Consider the following 24,016-nt stretch of genomic DNA (forward strand, 5'->3'; position numbering starts at 1 on the left):
GCAATCATAATACATTAATCAGTAAAACATCATTGAGACTCGAGCTTCCTTAGCCCCCAATAACAGTTGCTTTATCAAGATTCTACATACTAGAGTTTCTCTCAGAATCCCGCTTTACCGGGACTTAACACGTATGGGAGAGCCCCCATTTAAACATATATATCTTCTAAACTTGTGACTCGGTGGGAACTAATGGGAACATAGTATGTTCAGATGTATTTGTTGATTTGAGTCTAGTATGGATAATTATGAGTTGTAATCCATCATAAGTAAATTATTTCATTTTTGAGGAGAGAACATCTAAGTAAACAATAAAGTTACTTTTGTTCATTTCTTACCAATTATGTATATTTTTGCGGGTCGGACCGGATTACAGAATTTAAAAAAGCTGAATGCATTTGCTCTAAAAAATAACCTCTGCACTATTATCTTCATTAATGATAAAAATGAACTGAGTATACAAATGCGAGTAGAACACGCTTACAATTGATCCCGTTAATTCCCGATGTCCTGCTCCACGACAACTTACCGGGACCTGAGAACCTCTAGTACATACAAAGTCAATCAGTTAGTCAAAAGATATGTTATATAAAACACATACAGATATTATACTATGTATATAAGGAATCAAATTACTTGGAAAAAGAGAAGAATTAATAAATAGGACTACACAGAGAGTTCTTCTTATATGAATATAATATGTAACTATAAATTATATATTTCAAAAAAAAAGTGTAAATATTTTACAGTGTAACAATTATAACAGTGAGTGGCTCTTCACATATAGTAATAATAATAATTATTATAATGATGAATATATAAAAATAACTTTTAATACATATACGTAATGATAATAGGCCGGAGACAGTAATAGTAGTAGTGATAGTAGTTGTAGAGGGTTGGGGTCAGGGACTTGGGTGTAAATTTGCCAAAAAAATTCTAAGAGAAAAATAATTACACAAGAATCATTGCACGTGGTTGTTGAGAGACTGATTACACACTACTAGAGATAGATAGAGGCAAATCTTTATATCATTCTTACAGTTTTATCTACGGTTTTTTACATCATTTGGTTGACCAGAAGAGAGAGAGAGAGATAAATGGATAGAGAGCACCAAAAATCCAAATGCACAAAATATACCTAGTGCCATTTAGATTGTAGTGTACATATAATTAATTAATAATTACATATTTAATTAAATGGGTGGTGATGAAGGAGGAGGGAAAGAAACAGAAAAGTCTACAAATCTATAAATGGAAAAAACTTTGGTTGGTTGTACAAAAAATATTTAAAAGGGGTTTTATTTTATTTCTTCATTTGGAATGACTTTTTGGAATGGTTTTTGGAGGGGGTGAATTACAAAATAAATGATTTCTATTTATTTAAATATTATTATAAGTATATTATTATACTTGAATGATATGAAGATTATAAATCAAAACACAGTTGGTTACTTATATATGTATATGTAAGTGATATGGTAACTACATTTCAGAAAATTTGATATGTGTTTGGTTTTTTTTTTTCGTCGTTTCCAGGAGGGAATCAGCATCTACAGTCTAAGATATATATATATATATCAATAATAGTTTTTTTTATTCGGGCTTTTAGTTTTTTTTTAAATCATTTACTCTTTGGTATCTAAGCTCAAAAAAAAAAAAAAAAAATTAAGAAATGAAAAAGAAAAAGCTAAGTAATATGTATGTAGAACTTCTTGGATCGTGTCGTTTTCCCCCTTATTATTATTTTTTTAAATATATTTTTCAAGACAATTTCTCAAGTCTCTTCTTCTGATATGATTTATGTCAAATAAGAAGACGAAGAGGAGGAGAATTGTAGTAGAGGAATACATATTATATACACACATATCAATGCATATATATTAGGTATACAGAGGGAGGGAGAGAGACAGCGAATATTATACATAATCGGGTGTGCGATTTTTTCGCTTGAAATTGGAAACTTGTATAAATATATATATTTATAAACGCCGTGTGTTTTTAAATAATACATAATACTTATATAAGATCCAAAACACGCTACACCTCTACTCTACAGAGTAGCTTAAGTATAATATAAAAAAACGTCACAATCCAAAAAATTATCAAAAAAACAACATAATAATAGAAAATAACAAGTAATATAATAACAAAAAAAAAATTTACACATAATTCAAACTAAACAAATTTCTTCTTTTTTTTTTAACTTTTTAAAAATAGTCGAAACTTTTTTTTTTTTTTTTTTTTTTTGGTACAAGGGAAAATTGGAATGGGTCGTTCTTTGGAATGAGTTGTTGTTTGTTACCTTTTAATAATAACTTTAGTTTGTTCACTACTTACGAAAAAAATAAATATAAATAATTAATAATAATCTATCTGTACTTTACTTTACATAAGATATGAGGGACAAAGTAACTAAATCACAATTTAGGTTTTTTCTTCATAAAGAAGTATCATCGTGTGTATAAAAAATATAACAAAAGTTCGTAAAACGATTATTGTTATAATTAATTAACCTGCTACTAGAAAGAGATGATGATGATGATATTGTTTGAATACATATTACATGTACATATAGGTTTGATAATAATAATGATTAAATTATAAATGTCCTACAAACTAAACATCATTAAGATTTACTGCATCAATAGTTATTTCTAATTTGAAGAGAGAATTTGAATGAATTAATTATTCGTTAAGCCGAGGGTGCTTCGATTTTACTTTGAAGTGTTGGAACACCAGTCGAAGGAGGAGGGGCACCAGAGGATGCAGCATTATTAGCCGATGAAGGTGAAGACTGAAGTTGTTCTGATGAGGGTGGAGGAGCCGCGACTTCCTCTTCTTCATCCTCCATCATCATTTCCTCGTCATCAAGTTCAGAGCACGTTTTCTCATCAATGATGAGTTTTTCGTTGTTGTCTTCATGGGAAGGACCCATGAGACGGGCCTTTTTACTATTGCTGAGATCCATGTCGTTGTTCCAAATTCCATAGGCTTGGCCAATTTCCATGAGTGAGCTGTATCCTCCATTTGAGGGTGGTGTAGGACAGGTTGAATCGGAGGATTCATGGGATGAGGCAGCTGCAGCAGCTGCGGCTGCTGCTGCAAGACTTGCAGCTGCAGCAAGGCTGGCCATATTGTGATGACTTCCAGGAGGAGGTGGAAGGAGTTTGGGGTTGCTGATATTGTTGTTGTTATTATTGTTGTTGCTAGAAAGAGGAGCTGGTCGAACGGGGGTGGAGGCTTGCTGTTGTCCCCGAGGATTCGGATCCGGTGTTTTCTGTATACCCATTGCCTTCAAATAGCGTTGATAGTGTCGACGAAGAGTCTCTCTTGGAATGTGATACTTGGTAGCAGCACTCTGGACAGAGGCTCTGTTGTGGAGTATTTCTCCAATCGCCAATTGGAGGGAATGGGTACGACGGCTTTTCATGAGTTCTGGAGTCATGACAGGTAAGACCTCTGGACTTTGATCTGAATATTCGTTGATAATCTTATATTCAGCAGCAATCATCCTCTCAAGACGAGAGCCTCTTCCCTTGCTTTCACGACCATGATGGTGTTGTTGAATATGGTGTTGCTGTTGGATGTGGTGTTGTTGGTGGTGATGATGATGATGATGAGATGAAATTGGAGGAGTTGTGGAGTGGTGTTCATTCTTAATGTTCTCAGAATCTTCAGCAGCACTTTGTTCTAACCCATTTTCGGAGCCAGAATTGGACGGAACTGTTGGATGGGGCGGACTTTTTTCAGCAGCGATGGAATCAGAATCATCCTCCATTCCCTTCATTCCACAATTATTATTGTTTAAATTAACTGAAGGAGGGGGTGCGACGGTGGCATTGTTATAAAATGCAGCGGCAAGGTCCTTCATCTCCTTGAGAAAAGGCATTTGTTTCAGGACGGGAACTGGCGGTTGGTGAGGGCTTGTAGAATTAGTAGAGTCAAAGGGTTCTAATTTGGTATTGGGTGGGCCCAGGGAGGTTGCTAGTTGATAGCGTCGTTGTAGAGCACGATATAGATTTGGTGAAGTCAAGGAGCCTAAGAATTCATCTCCAGTTGAGGAAGGAGGCAGAGGTGGAAAGAGTGGAGGGGTGGATAGCTTCCCTGCAGCAGCAGCTAGTAAGTAATTCTTGGTCATTAAATCCGCTGTAGGCGAGGTGGGTGGAGGAACAGGGATTGGACTACCATTGGAGGAAGGGGGGAGACTTGACTTGTTCGAAGAGGAGTTCATCTGATTACTATTGCTGCTACTATTTAGTACATTGTTACTGTTATTATTACTATTATTGATGACATTGCTGTTGGGACCAACACTGTTGATATTGTTGTTGCTGTTGTGTAGGACTTTGTTCAAGGGAGGAGTGGATTGAATTTTGTTGCCGTCTTTGTCAGAGGAGCTAAGTCCCTTGACCTGAAGCGTTTCTGCAAACTTGAGGAAATCACTGAGTATGGCTTCCCTCACTTCGACTTCCCCCTTATACATAAAGAGAAGAAGGTCCCTCACAATGTCTTCAGAGGCGTCCTTAAAAACAATGACGGGATGCTTCTCAGGTAGATCCTTGAAGAGACGATAGAAATATTCGGAGCAGGCCGCAAGGACCATTCGATGAGCAGAGAGTGTTTTTCCATTATTGCACGTTAAACTCACGTCCACCAGGGTGTGGGTATCCAATAAATGTTGGAAGGAGTTAAGAGTGTTTAAACTATGATTATTCCATTTCAAATGAAATTGTTGAGCCTCCATTTTTTGGAGAATGGGAGGAAATGTGTATTGTCGATGATGAGGATAATTTTGTTGAGTGCAACAACAAAATGGGATATAGAGATAAAAAGAAAAGAAATCAATTAACCAAAAAAAAAAAAAAGATTAATGATTTGCCTTTTTAAACTTTAGGGTTGTTATTGATTTAGTATTATTGATGGTAGTACAGAAAGAAATCCAATTGGTTGTTAATATTATCATCAGTCTTGACGGGTTAAATCAAAATTAAAGTACATAATAAATTATGTAATAACTAGTAGCAATTAGATCATAGAAAGAGTTAGTCATAAGAAAGGGGAATGGGGGTGGAAACTTTTTCTTTGGAGGCACTTAATCCCTTAAGTAGTAGTAGTAGTAGTAGTAGTAGTAATTGTTTATAAAAATATAAGTGTTCTGTGTATAAATTGATTATGGATGATTAGTAGTTTAAGAAGAAGAAGGAGTAGGAGGATAGGAAGAAGATGTGTCAAGCCTAAAAAAAATGAAGGAAAATCCGTAAATTAATTATTTGACATTCAATTTATTTATAACCCAAAATTGGCCATTATTTCATTTATGCATGATGATGTACATATTTATGTAATTTTATGAGTAAGTTACATCACTGTCATCAGAGTATCATCATCTGTGTGGCAACCTCACAATAACACTTGGCGACTCAATAAAAAATTAAACACCTGTTAACCCACTTGTTGGGCAAGGAAAAACATACAAAAGTCATAGATATACAACATAACAAGAAATAGATCATCGATATTTAAGGTATTTTGAAATGAAAAGAGATCCCCTTAGGTGATATATGCGTGTGTGTGTGTGTGCTTCTAGAAATACTTGAAAAAATTGTGAGTGTGCAAATGATGGAAAAACGAACAAAATATGGCTACTACATATGTATGTACATAAAATTCATGAGGAATAAAGAGATAGAGAGAGATGTCAAATTCAGTGTGTGATAAAGTTTTTTTTGGTTTTTTTTAAATTCTTCTTATATATATATTTTCTTCAAGAAAGAGCTAACTAAATATGTATGAATGATAAAGGTAAATAATTTCATTCATATATCATAATCATATTCCCAATTACTTCACGGTCAAGATTCTTACAAAATGTAATTTAATTTCTTTATTATAACTACATAATATTCAACTTTCTAGATTCTTAACTTGGGGGGAGGGGGAAGAAGTTATTTTATATCTATATACATTTCAATTGTAAGTGTCTGTAAAAATAAATAAAAAATCAAGAAGGAATAGAAGAAGAAGAAGCCAATACTTGAAAATGAAAATTCTGCCCTATCTACCTATCAAACCGTGGAAAAAATAGCATGCAACTCTCACTCTGACGGAAAAAAAGAGAAAGAAAATGGTCATGCAAAAAGGTTCAAAAATTACATCCAAAGTACACTTTCAAATTGATTTTTCTATATATTGTACTTTGCTTTGTACTTCTTTTGATGAATAAAAAGACGAAGAAGACCTAAAAGTGTGAAGAGGACAAAATGACGACAAGAAGGTGGTGGTTTATGGAGGAGGAAGAAGAGGAAAATGTTGGGAGGACTGGGATATTCTATCCCCTTTCTATCCTAAATATGTATTTAATAAGGCTTCACCAAACTATCTCTTTTTTAAAAGGGGGAAAAACCATAGAAATGGTGGTTGTTCTTGTGACAGGACGGAAGTATATGTATACTAGATATAGGTATAGTAATAATTACAGCTGTTTGTTTCAGGGGGGTGATGTGATAATGATGGAAAAAGTACATTATTAATTATTACATACATAGACAAGAGAGAGAGAGAGGTAAAAGTTAAAAGAAGCAGCTGAACCCATTTCCCCCAGGTAAAATCATTGCTGCATGACCACCGGAAAGAGGCACCCATCCGTGGAAAGAGCACGCGCCTCATCCAACAAAAAACCATTGGTAAAAGTACTAGAAAAGGTACTTCCGCCGTTACTTGTTACTTGAAAAAGATCTTTGTCTAGACATCCTGGACGAAGAAGAAGATGAACCTCAAAAAAGTTATGAGCTTCCAAATAACTTAGCATAAGTAGGAAAGAACAAGAAAGCATTTGCTTAGAATTATATTATATGTAATAGTGTGAATTATACTCATGTATAAATCATATTTGTAATGTAACACTCATTTCAAGATTCATTTCTCTGACTTTTTCTCTCTCTGTATAAATATGTATGTATACAGTATGTATTTAATAATATTCTTTTGCATACAAAAACTGATTAGATTTCATTGATTAAATACATACTAAGCAGAAAATGAGCTATTTTCTAACTAAATGAAGAAGAGGTTGCTGATAACTGCAAATGTATATGTAGAGCATTGTTGTCTGTTATCAAGTTGTTGAAGTTGATACATATTGTAAGCATATATGTATCAAACTACAAAATATGTATTTATTTATGTATACAGAACTATGATGTGACTGACTTTGGCCCTACCTATTGCTACAACTATTCCTTCATCGTCTTTAACAACTGATAGTGATAAAAAGTAAGAAATATAAGTCCTTAAAAATTATGTCAAATGGGTGCTTTCTATATATATGATATAAAAAATTGGGGGGTGTTGTTGGAGTAGGATTGAGGTCAATGATGGTTAGGGTAAGAATATAATATAATATATATAAAAAATAAAACTGCTTTCTAAGTGATTTCCCTTCTTCCCTAAAAAAGAAGAAGGGAAAAATAATGAAAAACTTTTAGGGGAAACTCAAGAACCATCACCTTAAAAAATAAGAAGTAAGATTATTGTGTAGGAAGGGGGGAAATATGAGCTTCTGCTGTTGTGCTTTCGGGGTGGTAGAAGGAAGGAGGTAGAAGAAGTCGGGGGAAGAAAGGAGCAGAATAGTAATAATAAATATAATAGAACAAATATCCTTCCAAAGAAAGTAATTTCCTCCCCAAAAATAGGGGGATTTTGGGGGGGAATCAAAGGAAGGAAAGAAAGAAAGAACAAACTGCATGCAAGAACAACACCCTTCACCAAAACAATAAATAAATAACGATGATAGTTATGTAGTCACGATGCCTATTATTAATAATGATTAATTATGGGTTATTTTTGGGTACCAATAAATATACAAAGTATTTTTATCTATTAATCCAAAATGGATAACAAATTCTTAAAACAATATAATATAATAAAAGAGTGTGATGATGACTCACCCGCTCTAACTCAAAGGACGTTCCACGACGGAGTGAGTAACTAAAGAAGGTTGAGTAACTTTTAATGAAAAAAAAAAAAAGGCAAGTCCTTTTTTTCCTCAGGCAGACATGTGTCCAGGGCGTGCGCCCCAACCAAAAAAACGGGCGAGCGATGACTAAAAAAATGCGGCCGGCTTTCTTTAAAGTGATGCATGCCGAAAAAAAAGGGGATATATCATGTTTTTTTTTTTACCGGCCCACCCAAAAAAAGAAAGAAACTGATGCCATCTATCGTATTAAAATGTCTTTACTGGAAATAGTATATAGTACTTACTACTTAATACTATGTTAATAGTTGCAATAAATAAGTACTAACATAACTCATTTCTTCTTAACAAATAAATAAATACATTTTTTCTTTTGTGTCGTCTCCTTCCCGTTTGTCTTATCATTTCAAACTGACAAATCAGAGATAAATAAATATAAAGGAAGAGGAGAAGGAAGGGAAACCTGCTCAAAAAGGGGAGATAAGACTCACACAATTACACAGAACATCATAGATTTGTTCTGAATGCTGTTTTGAGTAGGCTCTGCGAAATGTAACACCTATTGATAATATACTTTGACGGAGTATAATAATATGATGTCCTTTATAAAACTTATTAACACAAATATTATATAAATGTAAGAAATGACATTTATAAACAAACGTTGGAGAGAGGATACACATCTTCAGTAGTCAGCGGCTCCATGAACTGACATTCAAATGCTATATAATATTATTAATATTATGCCACCGTACATACATCATAAATGTACTCATGGATACCACACACTATAAGAATACTAACTACCGAGTACATAATAAAAAAATATGTAGTCACACTTTTTATTTTTGCATTTTCAATGAACAGTTATGGAAGTCAACGTCCTTAAAAATGAAACAAAAAATATTACGTAAAGTTTATATACGTACCTACATTGATACATATAATAGGTGAGGTGAGATTGTGTGTCGTTCATCATAAACACCCAATGACACATCTACTACATACATTGTATATACTTTGTATACTAGATGGACCATATTTTAACTTCCCAAAAAGCCCCATCAGAGCCTGTTTTGTGGAGAAGGTTAAAAATAAAGGAATTTGGGTTCTTCAGGCTCTGCACACTGTTCTTGAAAATGGAGGGGACATAACTGTATGCAAAAACACTTTTTTTTGCTGCTATATTTGTAAATTCAAATAAGTGTGGTCCCTCTATTGCATGCACCCATGTTCTTTATTTTTTTTATAAAAAAATTATTTAGGAACTGCTGCTTCATTTTAGAAATGAAATGAAGGAAAAATATTTAATACTCATAAAACTTGACATTTCATGGATCTGTAAAAAGTAACCGGACATGCTGTAAAAAAGAGGTCATCTGAAGGCTAAAAATAACTGTAATGCACCCTACGACTTAAATCATGGGGCCGTAGGAAGCCATTTTTTCATAGTGGGGCAAAAATCAGGCACAAGGACTGGGCATATATTTTTCTTGAGTCGAAGAATGACTATAGTCATGACCTATAATAAAAAAACAATTTGATTGATTTTTGTGGGGCCCTCCCGGTTCCTACAGCTCTGAATCATTATATATTTTTTCAGGCTCTATGCAGCGTTTTCTTATTCTTTTTTTAAAGTGGGGAGTGGGCAATGGCCCAATAAGTCTAATTTTTATATTAGGTAGATACTGAACTACCGCCAAATAAAAGAATGCTCTTACATTTAGCCTCAACAGATCTGTCGTTATAATAAGAATTTCACTTCCACATGGGTTTATTGTATCCCTGCACATCAAGCATTATATTTTTAGTCGACGGTACAATACTGCTGTGACGTTGTCTGCATGCCTTGCTTTCAATTCGTCCCTAGATGCTTTAATCAAGGGGATTCAGGTCGGGGCTCTGCCGTTGACAGATGTCCTTCGGACAGAATTTCATTTTTTTGGTCATCCAATCTTGCACGATCTTTGCCGTATATGCAGGAACCCCGTCCTGTTGAAAGCAATAATCGACTTTCTTTGATTGCTTTGTGAACTTGCAAACCTGGGGAAACACAACTTTGTTTGCATAATCATCAAATAATCCTTGCTACTCAATAAGTATCCAACGGGAAACCAAATTGGCTTCATTTTGTGACCTTCAGACGAAACAATGCCGAAACTATGTTGACTTCTCCAATAAATACAACCCAATAATTTTCCCTATTGTACACGGTATCCACTGTAAATGTTATCTCGTTTGGGAAGAACAAAATTCGGTTTCCGTGATACCTCATGTCATTGTAAAGCTTTTTGTACCGATCAAATCGTAATTGTCGTTGAGTGAGTAAGGGTTGTTCAATAAGTCGGAGAAATTTGCCAACAGCTTCTTTTTTCTTTTGTTTTTTTTACAGCATTAGACACCATGGGACGGATCTCTGATCGCTTTTTCGCCAAGTCCGTCATCTTTGGATTTTTCAAAAAAGGTTTTTTTCCCATTTCAGACTTTAATTTGACCGACCTTCCGCTTCTATGACAATCGCTGATGTCTTCATTATTGTTGAACTTAACTCCGTCTCTCCAGACGGTGGTTTTGCATGACATTAAAGGTATTTACAAAATCGGAATTGTTAAATCCGGCGCAGACTAAAGGAGCCACTTCTTGCTTTTTTTCCTACATTTTCGTTAATGTTTGTCTTAGAGACTGGGTAATAAGTCTTTAAATACGTAAAGAATCAGCCGTTCTTTTTTGTTTACTCAACTTTTGCATAAAATTAAGCAAAACCTTTCAAAATGCAATTAAAGTAATGTTCCAAAACTTTTTGGGCGCCCAGTATATTATTTTTTATTCTTGAGGCATACAATATTAATAATATTTTTAGTATAATATGCTTAGGAGAGGAGAACATCTCAGTATTGAGTAGCTCCGTCTGAGTGTACTCATGACAAACCAAGAGTAACACTGAGTGTTTCTTCGGCAATTATCTTCAAATTAATTAAAGTAAGGTTTGTCTTTTGACCGACGCCAGATTATTTCGAACAATTCCGGGTAATACCTCTAGTACATTGTAATTGAACATTATAAAAATTTTTGCATGTCCCCTAGTATGTTATGATAAACCATCATTGAATTGATGATAGGCCTAGTATTGTGTTAGTCCTTATTCATTCAGTCTAGTTCAGGCTAGTCTTGGGACCGATCCTTCGGACTATCAGTTCTAGAACTGATTAAAAAAGAAGAAATTAAGGACCAAACTTCATAAGTTTAAGGACTGATATACAGGACTGAACCGGACTGCACCAAGACTGAGGTCTTCAGTCCTAAATAAGGATCGACACAACACTAGATTTCCCTGTATTTATTAATTAAGTAACCTATAAACTTAATTAGTCCTATATGTTTTATTATTATAATACTGTATGAATGGACATATTTAAAAGCAAAGTACAGTGACACTTTATCAAGTCTACAGTCGATTCGAGATACATCAATCAGGTCTACTATGTACATAATATGTATTCTACCCGTGTTATTATTTTAAAAAAATTAAAAAAGATAAAACCTCATCATAGAATTATTATACTTCATGTATGTATTTACTATATATATTTTACGGGTTCTTCGTTCCTTGTTCTTGCTCTGACTTGTTATCATTCCGGGCGGAATTTGGGAGTCAACTCTTTATTTTTTATTATTTTAACCACTAGAATGAATATATTACATATTATATTAATATATATAGTCAAAACAACAGAGACAACATTATCAGTTTTAGGTCACTTTCCTGTATTCATCATAAATTGGCCTGGATATCATGATTTCCGTTAATACATAGTGGGTCGTTCATTTTTTTTTCTTTTTTTTTTCATCAAGTGTGTGCGAATAAGAGAGCTAAAAATGTTTTCAGTGGCCTAGAGACCACTGAAAACCTCTTCCAAATTTAAAATACAGGGACTCTAATATACTTCCCCCCGAAATATGAAAACATTACCTATAATGCTTTAAAATTTAGACTTTTCCGAGGACTGATATCAACTAGGAACTAGGACCGGTCGTACCGTTAGTTGGGCCCTGGGGAAAAAAAAAAACATTTGCAGGGCTTTTTAAAAACAAAAATTCGAATCTATATATTTTAAGCAAAATAAATGCAGGGAACAATTTTGTATGGTTGGAAGTTTTTTTCAGGAATTATTCTTTAAAATGACCTTTCATTTATTTTTATTTTTAGAAAAAGGCGTTTATTGATTTTGTTTACTTTTAAAAATACCCAATGTAAAGTCCTATTTTTTTATAATCAAGCGTTGGCTCAGGCAAAATCCCCAATTCCCCCTAAAACTGCCTTTGCTTGGAACAAGGCCAATTTTGAGTCATTTAACTATACTGTGCACCGTTTTTGAAAATTTTCATAAATAAGATTTTCTAAGGAGTTATACCATATGATATTTCTAAATTTTCAAAAAGTGGACGCACCCTTTTTGCGCAGCCCCTGAATATTAATCACGGATAATATGTACAGCCCTAGTTCCCACTAATAAGTGAATATTTAAAGTACAAGGTTCCTTTTTTATAGGGCATGGCAGTCAGTCTGTAGAAGTAATAACGAGCTAAGCCTGGTTTTATTCTAGAGCAGGATTCTAAACTTTTCTCGGAAATACATCCAGTCGCTATGAAGTAGAGAGAAACGTGTATTTGCCGTCAAAATTAAATATTGCCCAAAAATGGTATGACATAATATTTTATAAAATTAAACTAACTCCTGTATAGCTATTGAGTTTTTATTCGTGGGATTTATGAAAATCAGTTCATTGCATCAATTTCTAATATACAAAAAAATGAGATTTGCAAATGTTTGAGCACAAACAACTGGACGGATAATGATACTGGAGAGATCAGATTTGATGTCATACAAATTATTGCACTTTGTCTAAATAAAAAACACAATATATTTAAGACCTTAGAGAATCGTAAATATCTAATTACCTAACTAATTAATTATCCACAAGTATAAAATAAAATATGATTATAGTTAAATTTTGCATTTTTTTGTATAAAATAACTATCCCTTAAAAATCTCTCAATGTAAGGTTAAACTAAAAAAAAAAATCATCGAGTATTAAAATACAAAAGTTCCGTTTATTCAGTATATATGGTCAATGAGGAACGTCAATTCTATGAAAGGATTTTCAAAACTTGAAATCTGTGCTATCATTATGAAACAAAAATAAAACTTTCCGGATTTATAAAACTTGTTTTATTGTCGTTAGGAAAAAGGAAGTTAAGTTGAAGCACCCTGTATATATCATCTAGCTCTTCATGAACATAGATCTGTTTGACACAACGTCTAGGTCTATGTGAGGTCATCAAAAAATGTAGCACATGGGCTGAAAGTCCTGGGCTTAACAAAGAAAACACGTTTCTTTCGTTCCAAATTAGCTTTTTTTAAATCATTATTATTATTATTTTTTTATGCTTTATGAAACGGTATTTTTTCCCATCAAGAAGCAGTGTAAAACTATTGCACGAAATTGGTTTTGATCCATTGCTTTGGAAATAACAAAAGTAACATCATATTTAGCACAATAACTCACAAACTAAAGAAAAAAATTGTCATGAAATTTTTACATCTGTTTTTTGAAGGTTGGTACTAGCTGAAAATGAGGGGAATTAAAAAAAGTATGAAGCCTAGTACTTTTCAGTCCATTTGTTATTTTCTAAAAAAAGGTCACAATAGCAGAATGAATTTTCCCCTCCCCTAAAAAAATACAAGTAGGGTCTCTGAATTCACTGATATATGTAGGAGGTAAGGGTGATAAGAAGGTCGAAATAATAATAGTTCATACCTATCTACTATAAATAATAATCATTTTGTTGCATATTCTAAATATATTATGTAGAAACTTACTCAATTGTTCACACCTCAAGAGATAGGTATGTATTTTACCTACTACCTAACATATCTATACATATTATTCTACAATAAGAGCATTTTATTATCTATATTTGTTCTTCATTGAAATTAGTATCCCCGACTTTGGAGAAAATAAAAAGAAACATGCGTTGTCGTCTCTACTATACAATACAATACTAGGAATCTATTAATTATATCAGTATCAGGGAACTTATCTCTATAATAAATATTATGTAAGTATAGACAGATAATATATATTATACATTTTGGGCGAAAAAAGAGGATTTTGATCCTACTAAATCAAATATAATTAATTCATATATTTATTATCTAATCATAAATTATGAAAAGTATGAACTTTTTATTTTATTATTCCAAACTCCTTCCTTCCTTCTAAAATATTTATTTATTAAAATAATAAAAATATATCCCCAAACAAAGAATTAATATTAATAATAATTATTATTATCTAATCAGTTCAATATCCACTTCAAATCCCATTTTATCAAGTTACCTAGAGAGATAGAGAATTAATACAATTATTTATATTACAGTACATTGTACCATAACACAAAAGTAATTGTATTTTATCAGGGACCTCCGCAGAGTGATATATATATATATTATTATTTTATTTTTTTTGGGAAAAAAATCCAGAAATTTAAATGCTTAGAAATAAATTTGGAAAATTATTTTGTTTGAAAAAATTTCAAAAATCCATACCTGTACACAAAAAATTAAATTTCTTAGAAAAAATTTCAAATATAAAGTTTTTCAGAAAAAAATTTATAATATTATTTTTTTTTTGGGAAAAAATACACAGCTATTCACAAAAAATTTATATTATTTTATTTTTTGCTCTATGCATAATTTGCCCGAATGAACTTTTTTTTAAGAAAATAAATCTTCCAAAAAAAATATTTATTATATTTTTTGCGTAAATTAGTTCCTCCAGACAAAAAAAAACCCTAGTAAAAAGCAAAAATTCCATAATTAGGGGGGGGAGCTACAGTCCCTCCAGCCCACTCCCAGCAGACGCTTCTGATTATAGGCATCTTTATTATGTGCAGTTCTTTGCGTCTCATCAAATGGCATCAAAGGTTGCGTAACTCAAGTAACGTAAGTTTTTCCCGTTTTTTGTACACCCTATATTAACATATGATACACTTTTTTTTAACTGCCTTTCCTTATAAAATACGCAATTTCAAAACCCTTTCTACCTGCGTATGGAAATACGTATAGTTCCTTGAGTGATTTATTTGAGACCGATTGAGATTGATACTTTGGTGAAGACCTTGATTCTGAAATCCCTTGGACGGGAGTTTTAGCACCGTATATCGGGGGGGAAAATGCAAAATTCCTTTTCTAATAAAGATCAAACATAATAAACTTCTTTTTTTTTTTTAATATTGGTAATTTTATCAATTTTAAGGTAATTAATTAAAAAATTTGTTAAATATTTTGACAATTTTTGATATAATGTTACAAAATTAATATTTTTAATGACCTTTTTATTTTTTATAAAAGACATAAAATGAAACAATAATGACTTTATAATTACGACAAAAAAATATAAAACAAACAATAATTAATTATTTATAATTATAACTCAGAAGTTTAAAGTTGTGAAATATAATCGAGAAAAAAAAGTCGAATATTTGACTAAATTAGTTTGACTTACAATAACTATAACTATAGGCGAGTTTTTTTGGGAGTGGATGAAGGTTACAAATTTTAGGATCAACTTTTTTTTTTATGTCAACCTTTAGTAGAAAATATATTTCTTCGTGACCTTATATTTTTTTTAGCAATGTCAAATGTTTTTTGAATACTCCCACAGCCCCAGAATGTAGTGTAACATATGATAATGATAGTCAATGAGTACTCTATATATAAATGACAGTTTGTACAATTGACTTATTTGCCTAACAACCAGATGATTTTGGGCCTTTTTCTGTTTATTTTTGGGTGAAAGGTTGCATGAATATGATACAATAAAGGTAACGACGTGTACAACATACATTCTCCTTACGTAAATACGAGCATATCGTAATATATATGTAATTTACTGAGAAATAACTAAGAAAATTTTATGAGGTGTACGGAAATATACATGTATGTACAAATAATTCTTTGGAGGAGGAAGGTTCCTTCTGCAGAACCATTTTCTTCATTATATATTGTTATTAATAAAAAAAAAGTTTTTAAGCCTATGACAAACAATAAAGACGACGCATAATGGGAAATTAAAAGAAAATGTGTGTATTTCAATGTTATTAGATAGAAGAAGAACAAGTTATTATTACAACAAAAATAGAATAATATATAAATGTACACATTATTATTATTATCAAAAAGAACTTCTACTTAAATACCTTGACAAATGACGACAATATCATATATAGGTATAACAAAAGTTGTACCTAAGAATGGTACCAAGTAGGGTTTCTCATTTCCCGGGAAATGAATCTTTAAATTTCGGGATTCCGGAAGCAATTTATAAATGCTATGTAATTTAAATATTTATTTTTATATTTGGAAAAGAAAGAATACATCTAAGCCCTGTATAAAATGGCCATATATTCTTAATTTATCATTATTACTAATAGTGCACGGGTTGTTTTTTAGAGTACGCAGGTCAACTTTTTTTTATTCTGTTTTTTCGATCCAATCTGCAACAAAAAAAACTTAAATAGTAAGTTATGAACGAGCTGAGAGTTATATAATTGTGAAATTCACAGCCCAAACCCTGAGTTAAAAGCTGATATGCGTTCTGGTTTAAGCGATTTGTTGGACAAGGTAGACGCTATTTGAAGTTCAAGATGCTCTAATGAGTCGATTTGTAGTACAGGGTAAATCTCGTATGTTAGTACCAAATTCAGTGATTTTAATTTGATATTTATCGCTATAATCCTAAATTAAGTTATCCCTTTATTAATAAATCTGCAATTTCAACGGAAAAATAATCACTCCTTCAAAAGGAGTTCGCAATCTGGGTTACAGGAGATTATAAGTGGAAGGTTTCAACTTTGGACAGTTTATGTGTTTAGTTTGCTGAAGGAAATTGTGTATCCTGTACATGTTTGCCTGCACATAAAGTCATCTTTCTATCTCGAAAATTGGAGACAGCGACGGAGGATAGTTGAAATTCAATCCTAACTACCTTTTAATAATAAGGAAATAACTTTGGTACGTCAATCGTAGGGACACAAAGTGGAGGGAAGAATATATTGATGGAGGAAGAGGACAAGGATCTCGACTTTTTCGAGTTATTCGGTTAATTAGCACTTCAAAGTGTCATGAAAATAAACGTTCTAAAATAAATTAAAAACATTGATTAAATCAATAAATTTATAAACATCGAATAACTAACAAATTTAACAGTGAACAAAAAACATAGGAGTTAAAAAAAATGAAACATACTCAAAAATGATACAGAAACAAAAACTTAAACAAATGTAACAAAATAGAGAAATAAATTACAATATATAACAAATGAACAAACTGCATTAAAATTTATAGAAAACATCGAATAAAATCATACATAAAGCAGTCTAAATTTCCCATTCGTTTGATTCACAATCCTTCAAAAAAAAAAAAAATATTTATCAACATACTTAATGTTTTAATTTATTTTAGAATGCTTCTGTCATACCCTTCGAAGAGTTGAGACTCGGCCTAGCACCTATTTTATTTTTTTCGGTTCGGTCTTAAGTGATTTTTTCTAAAACCAAATTTTTTTTTTCGGTCTCACATATTATGAAAATCCGATTTTTTTTTTGATTTTTTTAAGTTCAACCGTCATTGATGTTTTGTTATATTAAACAAAGATCTTAGATAGATTATGAATATTTGGATAATCCTGAAAATTAAACAATACACTATAATTTCTAGACCAAATACAGTATGCATATAAAATTCAGAGCAATTAAGAATCTATTCTTCCATTTATGCAATATTGAATTGTATCCATAAAACTAAAATATTTGAAATATAGATATCCTTTTAATATGACAACTTCTAAGGCCTATGATCATTCTTAATTCATTAAGAACGGATTGCGGTGGACGTCTGTGTTCTCCAAGAGTTAGAACCAAAAGAAGATAAAGGGAATCAAATGAATATACTTTTAATTTGACCATCCATCTCAAGAAATGCTCAAATTCGGAGTTCTGTATTCCAACAGGAACGACAAAATGAAAATATCTTCAAGTTATCTTTGTTTAAACTTTGATTGACATCATTGTACCATGTTCACAATTTAAAAACACATATGACGTCATGAACAGTTTATATGTAAAATCGGTCTGGATTCAAATTTTGAATAAGAGCGATTTTTTTGGGATCGAAATAGACCGAATTGGTTCCTTAGACCGATCTAGATCAATTTTTTTCCTTTGGACTTGGCTAGACGGAATTTTTCTATGAGATCAGTACATACCAAATTAGTTCGGTCCAACAAAAATCATAACCGGTCTAGGATTTCTGGACCAAACCCAACAATAGTACCTAGATATAGTATATATTCGAATAGGTATTAGAGGTGGATTAATAATTTTACATGCAGGAGCTTCCGCAGGATTATATATATATTTTTTTTCAAAAATTAAATTTACTGGTGGAAAAAAATTCAAAAATTAAATTTCAAATATAAAAATTAACTGGAAAAAAAATTACAAAATGAAATTTAAAATACTAAATTTTTTGGAAAAAAAAATCTAAAATCCATCACTATACATAAAAAATTAATTTCTTTCTCAAAAAAAAAATTCCAAGATTCACAGCTGTTCATAAAATATTAGATTTTTAGGGAAAAAAATTTCAAAGATTTAATTTTTTGGAAAAAAGTTTTAAAAATCCATAGCTATCTACAAAAATTAAAAAATAAACCCCGGTTTCCCAAAAATAATTCAAAAATCTATAGCTATTTACACATCTTTTTTTTTTTTTTCAATTTGGATATAGGGGGTACATCCCATCCAACCTATACCCTGCGGACGCTTTGGACATGATTACTACACAATTATAAAATAATAAAATGAGAAATTTCTCCCAAGTGTGCAACCACCTAGAAATCCTGTGAAGAGAGATAATCCAAAAACCTAGTACCACCCTAATTATGTCTTTTCTCCATGAACAACTTGGAAGAAGAAGTAATATATGATATTTTGGACTCTGATTCCATAAAATTCAGATTATTAATAGTCCCCCAAGTAGTAGGTAGGCGAACATCATACACATAATATATATTTATTATTTTTCACTTTAATTATATCAAATTACAAAAGCCTACATACTATTACTACTAAGTTACCACATAAAAAGAATTAAATTAAACTCCTTTGAAAAGCAAGGCTCTTTAAGACATTACATATTAATTATTATATTATATTATGTATTATTTATTAATATTATATTAAAAAGAGAGAAGACACTTAGATGTACTAGAGGTGTGATAGCAATGTCCCAAATTTGCACATTCTCCTGACATTTTAAAATCAAGTCAATGTATGTATGCAGAGTAGATTATACTTGGAAGATATGTCACAAATCCCCACATTGGATATGTCTCATCTCAAATGATAAAACCCCCTTTTTTATAAGATGTGCAAATATGATTTTCTTATTTTTTTTTTTTTTTTATTCTGGAAATATGTATGTAAGTGCCCTCTTGCAACACCTGTAATTAAATTTAGAATATGAACCTATGACGTTACTACATAGAAGTAGTCTTAAGATTTAAATCCAGTATACCAAGTATTATTCAGGCAATGAGGAAAGGAGAAGGAAAATTGACCTCTCCAAAAAAATCAGGATTTTAAAAGTAAAATCTGAAAATGATTTATCACCATCGCAGGAAATGGGGACGAAAATAAATAGATTATTTTCTTGAGATATGATCCTCCCAATCTATGAATGCTTCCCTCGTCCCTGAACATACATTAAGGGTAATAATGGATTTCAGACCCTAATTTTAAATCCAGGTAGTTTCATAATTATTCGGGTAATTTGCATAATATTCCGATTCTCAGTGATAGAACATAGAAAAAAGTATTGTTCTCTATTTTATTGTTAGGCTCCCTTTTCAAATTGACTCGTATAAAAGATACAAAAAAATGACTGGAATCAAACTTGAGGCTGTATTTTATAACTCGCGGCTCGCCTTTCAAACTTCACGCTGACTCGATTCGGTTATTATTATCTTTTTTTTAATAAGGTTCTTACCATTATTAGGCCCAGATCCGAATATATCGGGTATTTGGGGTCGAAACTGCAGTTCTGATATTTTACTGTTATTTTTAATCATATAGAATAGAACTGGAACTAAGTTATATAACCTGAGCTCTAAAGCAGAGTTTGAAATTTATATTTGGGGGGGCGTGGATTGTATTAATTTACTACCCTGCATACTTCGCTTATTGTAATTTATTACTTTTTGACAAAACTGACAAAACATTTTGGCAAATTTATATATATACGAGCATAAAAACTTTTTTCAATAAAAAAAAGTTAACAAATATTTCTATTTTTTAAATTTTGTTAAAGAATATTTTTTATTATGTTGTTAAATATTAAAAATTTTGACAACACAATTTTATTTTTTGAAAACAATCGCTGTTTTTTGCACAAAATATTACAAGTTTTACAAAATTTTAGTCATGGCGGATATTCTCCCCCCTACCTTAAACACAATTAATTAACACGACAATATTATATTTGATGTATAAATAAATATAATTTTACTTTAGTTAAAATTTGTTGAAGAGGTTGTAGATTGAGAAATTGGTATAAAAGATGATTTCATAAAAACAATAAATATGGGGGGGGGGGCTGCCAGATTTTATCACCATTCAGCATAAAATTGCTTTATAGGCCATTGTAAACTTATTTACCAAACATATTATAGTCAAAGCCATAAGTGGAATTTTTTTTTTTTTTTTTTAAATAACAATGAAAAGTTGTGTGATAAATCTGTTAATAATTTGTGACGAAATTATTAAAAGACTGAACCCCCCACTGTCTCACTTATGAATTAGTTATGGTACCCCTAGTCAAAGTAATCTAAATAAAGTTTTGGTTTAAGTATAGGTAAAGTTTACTGGAGGGGTTACAGCCGGTTTTAGGTTGATTGGGCAAAGATAAATGTACTTTAAATATTTATTTTTTCCCATTCTAAAAATTGCTCCATTTTTAGAAAATGTATCTCCTTTGAACAAAAAGGTCACGCCTTTTTTTATTCTAATGATATTTTTATAAAAATTGTTGGGCCCCCAGTCAAAAGTGGGGTATGGGGCATTTACCTCCCTAAAACTGGTCTTTTTCCCTCAAGATATACCATATACAGGGTTATAATTTAATTTATTTTAATATGGATATTGCACTCTATATGAGACTAAAGTGTACATATATGGTACCTCTGTTATCTTTTAGAAACCTATCGTAAAAAAATCAAATTAAAAAGTTTTTATTCCACGTAAAACATATTTAATGAAGAATGGAAGCCAAGCTTATCATTAATTTATACGAGAAAGGGAAGTCAAATCCTGAAATAGTAATACCCCTTAAATATTTGGTTATAAACTGTGTTTTGGTCCGGAGAAAAATTAAACGCCATAAAGAAAAAGATGGAAGAGGTGATCGACCTCAATCTGGACGACCAAAAGGCAAAAATACTTCCAAAATAATCAAGGACTTCTGAGAGTGAATTCAAAGAAATCCTATACAGTATCAAAGGGCATTGGGGAAATGGTAAGGTATTTCTAAGGCCAGGGTATCCAAAATTATCAAGAATAATCTTAAGATGTCTGTGTATTGTTTGCAGAAGCGTCATTTCTTAACTACTAATACAAAACGAAATGGAATGGAAAAAAGCAATGTTCTTCTTAATTGCATTAGAAAAGGCACACTCCCAAATCTCATTTCCAGTGATGATAAATATTTCACCATCTATTCCACATTTAATCCCCAAAATAACAATGTGATTGGAAAGGAAATCGCTGCAATACCTATATCAGCAATAACCCGCTATCAGCGTTAGAAGCCCGCTGGAATTATGGTTAAGCTGCTGTATGTGAGGATGCAATGCCTACACTTATTTTGATTCTACAAGGGATCAACCTCAACTCAGAGACATACCAGCTCGTGATATTGGAACCAGGATTGTAGGTCTGTGTTGAAGAGGTATTTCAAGATAATAAATATACCTTCACTCAAGATGAATAATTTGAAGATATCTTGATATAAAATACTTGCCTTTTTCAAACCCAAATATAAATCCCTTGGATTTATATTTGGTCATTAGTTGAAGAATATGTCTGTAATAAGGATCATCCAAATATTAACTCATTGAGGGACGCATTGGTGAATGAATGGAATACGTTTGCACTTATTACTATTTGTGCCTATGCAAAAGCTGTTCGAGAAGATTGAGAAAGATAAAGCTGCAAAAGGTGGCCAAATTGAGTAAAAGTCTTGATGATGGGTTCGTCACATTTTAAACATAATAAATATGAAATTGATTAAATCTATTATTCTCATTTTATCTTATTATAATCATGTGAGAGAACATTAGTTATAATTAGACTGATGATTTTGGATCATTTTTTTTTTTTTTTGCCAAAATTAGCAAAAAAAACCACTAAATTTTTTAAAAATGAGTACTCAAAATAGAACAATTTGTATTTAAAGAAATATACACTTATATAAGGATCCTTTAAAATCATTTGTGTTGTTTTATATTTTAAATAATTTATTCATAAATTTGGCTATATTATATCGACAAATCAAGATTTTAGAAAGATTCTATTCCGTTAATTTCTGCGTTTGATCCGTATTGGTAGTTTTAAACATACTAAAAGACCACACTAGTAATTGAAGCATATTTGAAGTAGGCGTGATCTTCAGGAGACTTGTTGGATGGAGGCATCACCACCACAATTGATTATAAGTCATACCTTTTGCGTAAATGGAAGATCAAGATTTCTCAATTTGACGCAAAAGGATTTATCATTTGTTGCAAAATTCTAGAGGGATTATTCAACGGATACACTAGTGTGTAAATAAATAAATAAATACCCCTTCCCCCTAGTACAAATTTCAAGTTCTTACCAAACAAGGAGGGGATACTAGTATGAATGAAAAACTCTGCTTATGGGTAATGATGAAAATCCTCTGTACAATGAACATGTTAAAAAAAAAGAAACTGAAAATCAACATTGTAACTCTGACAATTTGAAGAATGTTTTGTAGAAGAGAAAGAATAATGCTCATGACGAGACAAGAGGAGGAGAATAAAATAAGCAACCACATTGGTGATAATTAGTCCGTTGTCGATCCTCAATTCTACTCTGAGTCCAACAAGGACTTACAATTATAACTCCACAATAAATCCTTAGGGTTAGGCTCCGTCTTTTATCAGCTCACATTAATGTTTTGACATTGACATCTAGAGCTTCTGGACTACATGCAGATGAATAAAAAAAGCGCGCAAGCTCCAAGAAACGGCTTGTTTTTAAAATTGATTAGTCATTGTTTTCAGTAGTGAAAAATTCAAAGATACTATACTTATAGCTTCAGGATTCCGATCGTGACTGTTAAGTTTAAGGTGATGGGATGGAAGTGCTGTGCCTCCGGATGCCGTGGAGGTCACAACGGTACACCCAAGAATCCTATACTATAGTTTTCCTGGTTTCAATGTGCCTCTTAATCCGGAACTTGAATCCAAATGGGAGAGGTCTGTTCCAAGACAGAAAGTGTATCCCAAAGTGAATTCAAAAATATAGACAATTACTAAGAATTCAAGACTGTATGTACGTTCGCGCCTCGGTGATTCCTAGAGAAATAAATATACTTACTATATGTATATGGATTTCACCAAAAGATTCCTAGGTTAGATGGAGTAATTGTAATACTATAATGTTTAATTATACTTAATCAGTGCAACTCCATCTAAACATTTAAAGGAACATTCAAGAAAAAAAAAAAAAAAGACTGTGCAGCCTCCATTTCACAAAATCGGATTATATTACCCATTCCGTAGACCAGTGATAGGGCAGTGGTCCTCAACTTAATCGGCAAGTGGAACTAAGGTAGGGCTCTCAGGGGCACAAGTCCAAAAATAGGTTCTAGCTTTGGATAAAAAGGCTAAGTTACTT

The 24,016-nt window shown here is 31.9% G+C and overlaps 2 protein-coding genes across 2 annotated transcripts in view; both read right to left on the reverse strand.

Annotated features, from left to right (window-relative positions):
- Positions 1-24,016, reverse strand: part of Pdrg1 (Pdrg1 prefoldin-like subunit) — a 37,806-nt gene that overhangs the window by 8,169 nt on the left and 5,621 nt on the right. The gene's annotated exons all lie outside the window — the stretch shown is intronic.
- Positions 679-8,388, reverse strand: LOC121117254 (uncharacterized). The gene is made up of 3 exons (XM_071888104.1): positions 8,263-8,388; positions 7,950-8,206; positions 679-5,237 (listed from the first exon to the last, which is right to left on the reverse strand). Exon 3 carries the CDS (start codon positions 4,745-4,747, stop codon positions 2,696-2,698), a length of 2,052 nt encoding a protein of 683 aa, XP_071744205.1. The 5' UTR covers positions 4,748-5,237; positions 7,950-8,206; positions 8,263-8,388; the 3' UTR covers positions 679-2,695.

This window comes from Lepeophtheirus salmonis, chromosome 1, assembly GCF_016086655.4.
Source record: "Lepeophtheirus salmonis chromosome 1, UVic_Lsal_1.4, whole genome shotgun sequence".
Lineage (NCBI taxonomy): Eukaryota > Metazoa > Arthropoda > Copepoda > Siphonostomatoida > Caligidae > Lepeophtheirus > Lepeophtheirus salmonis.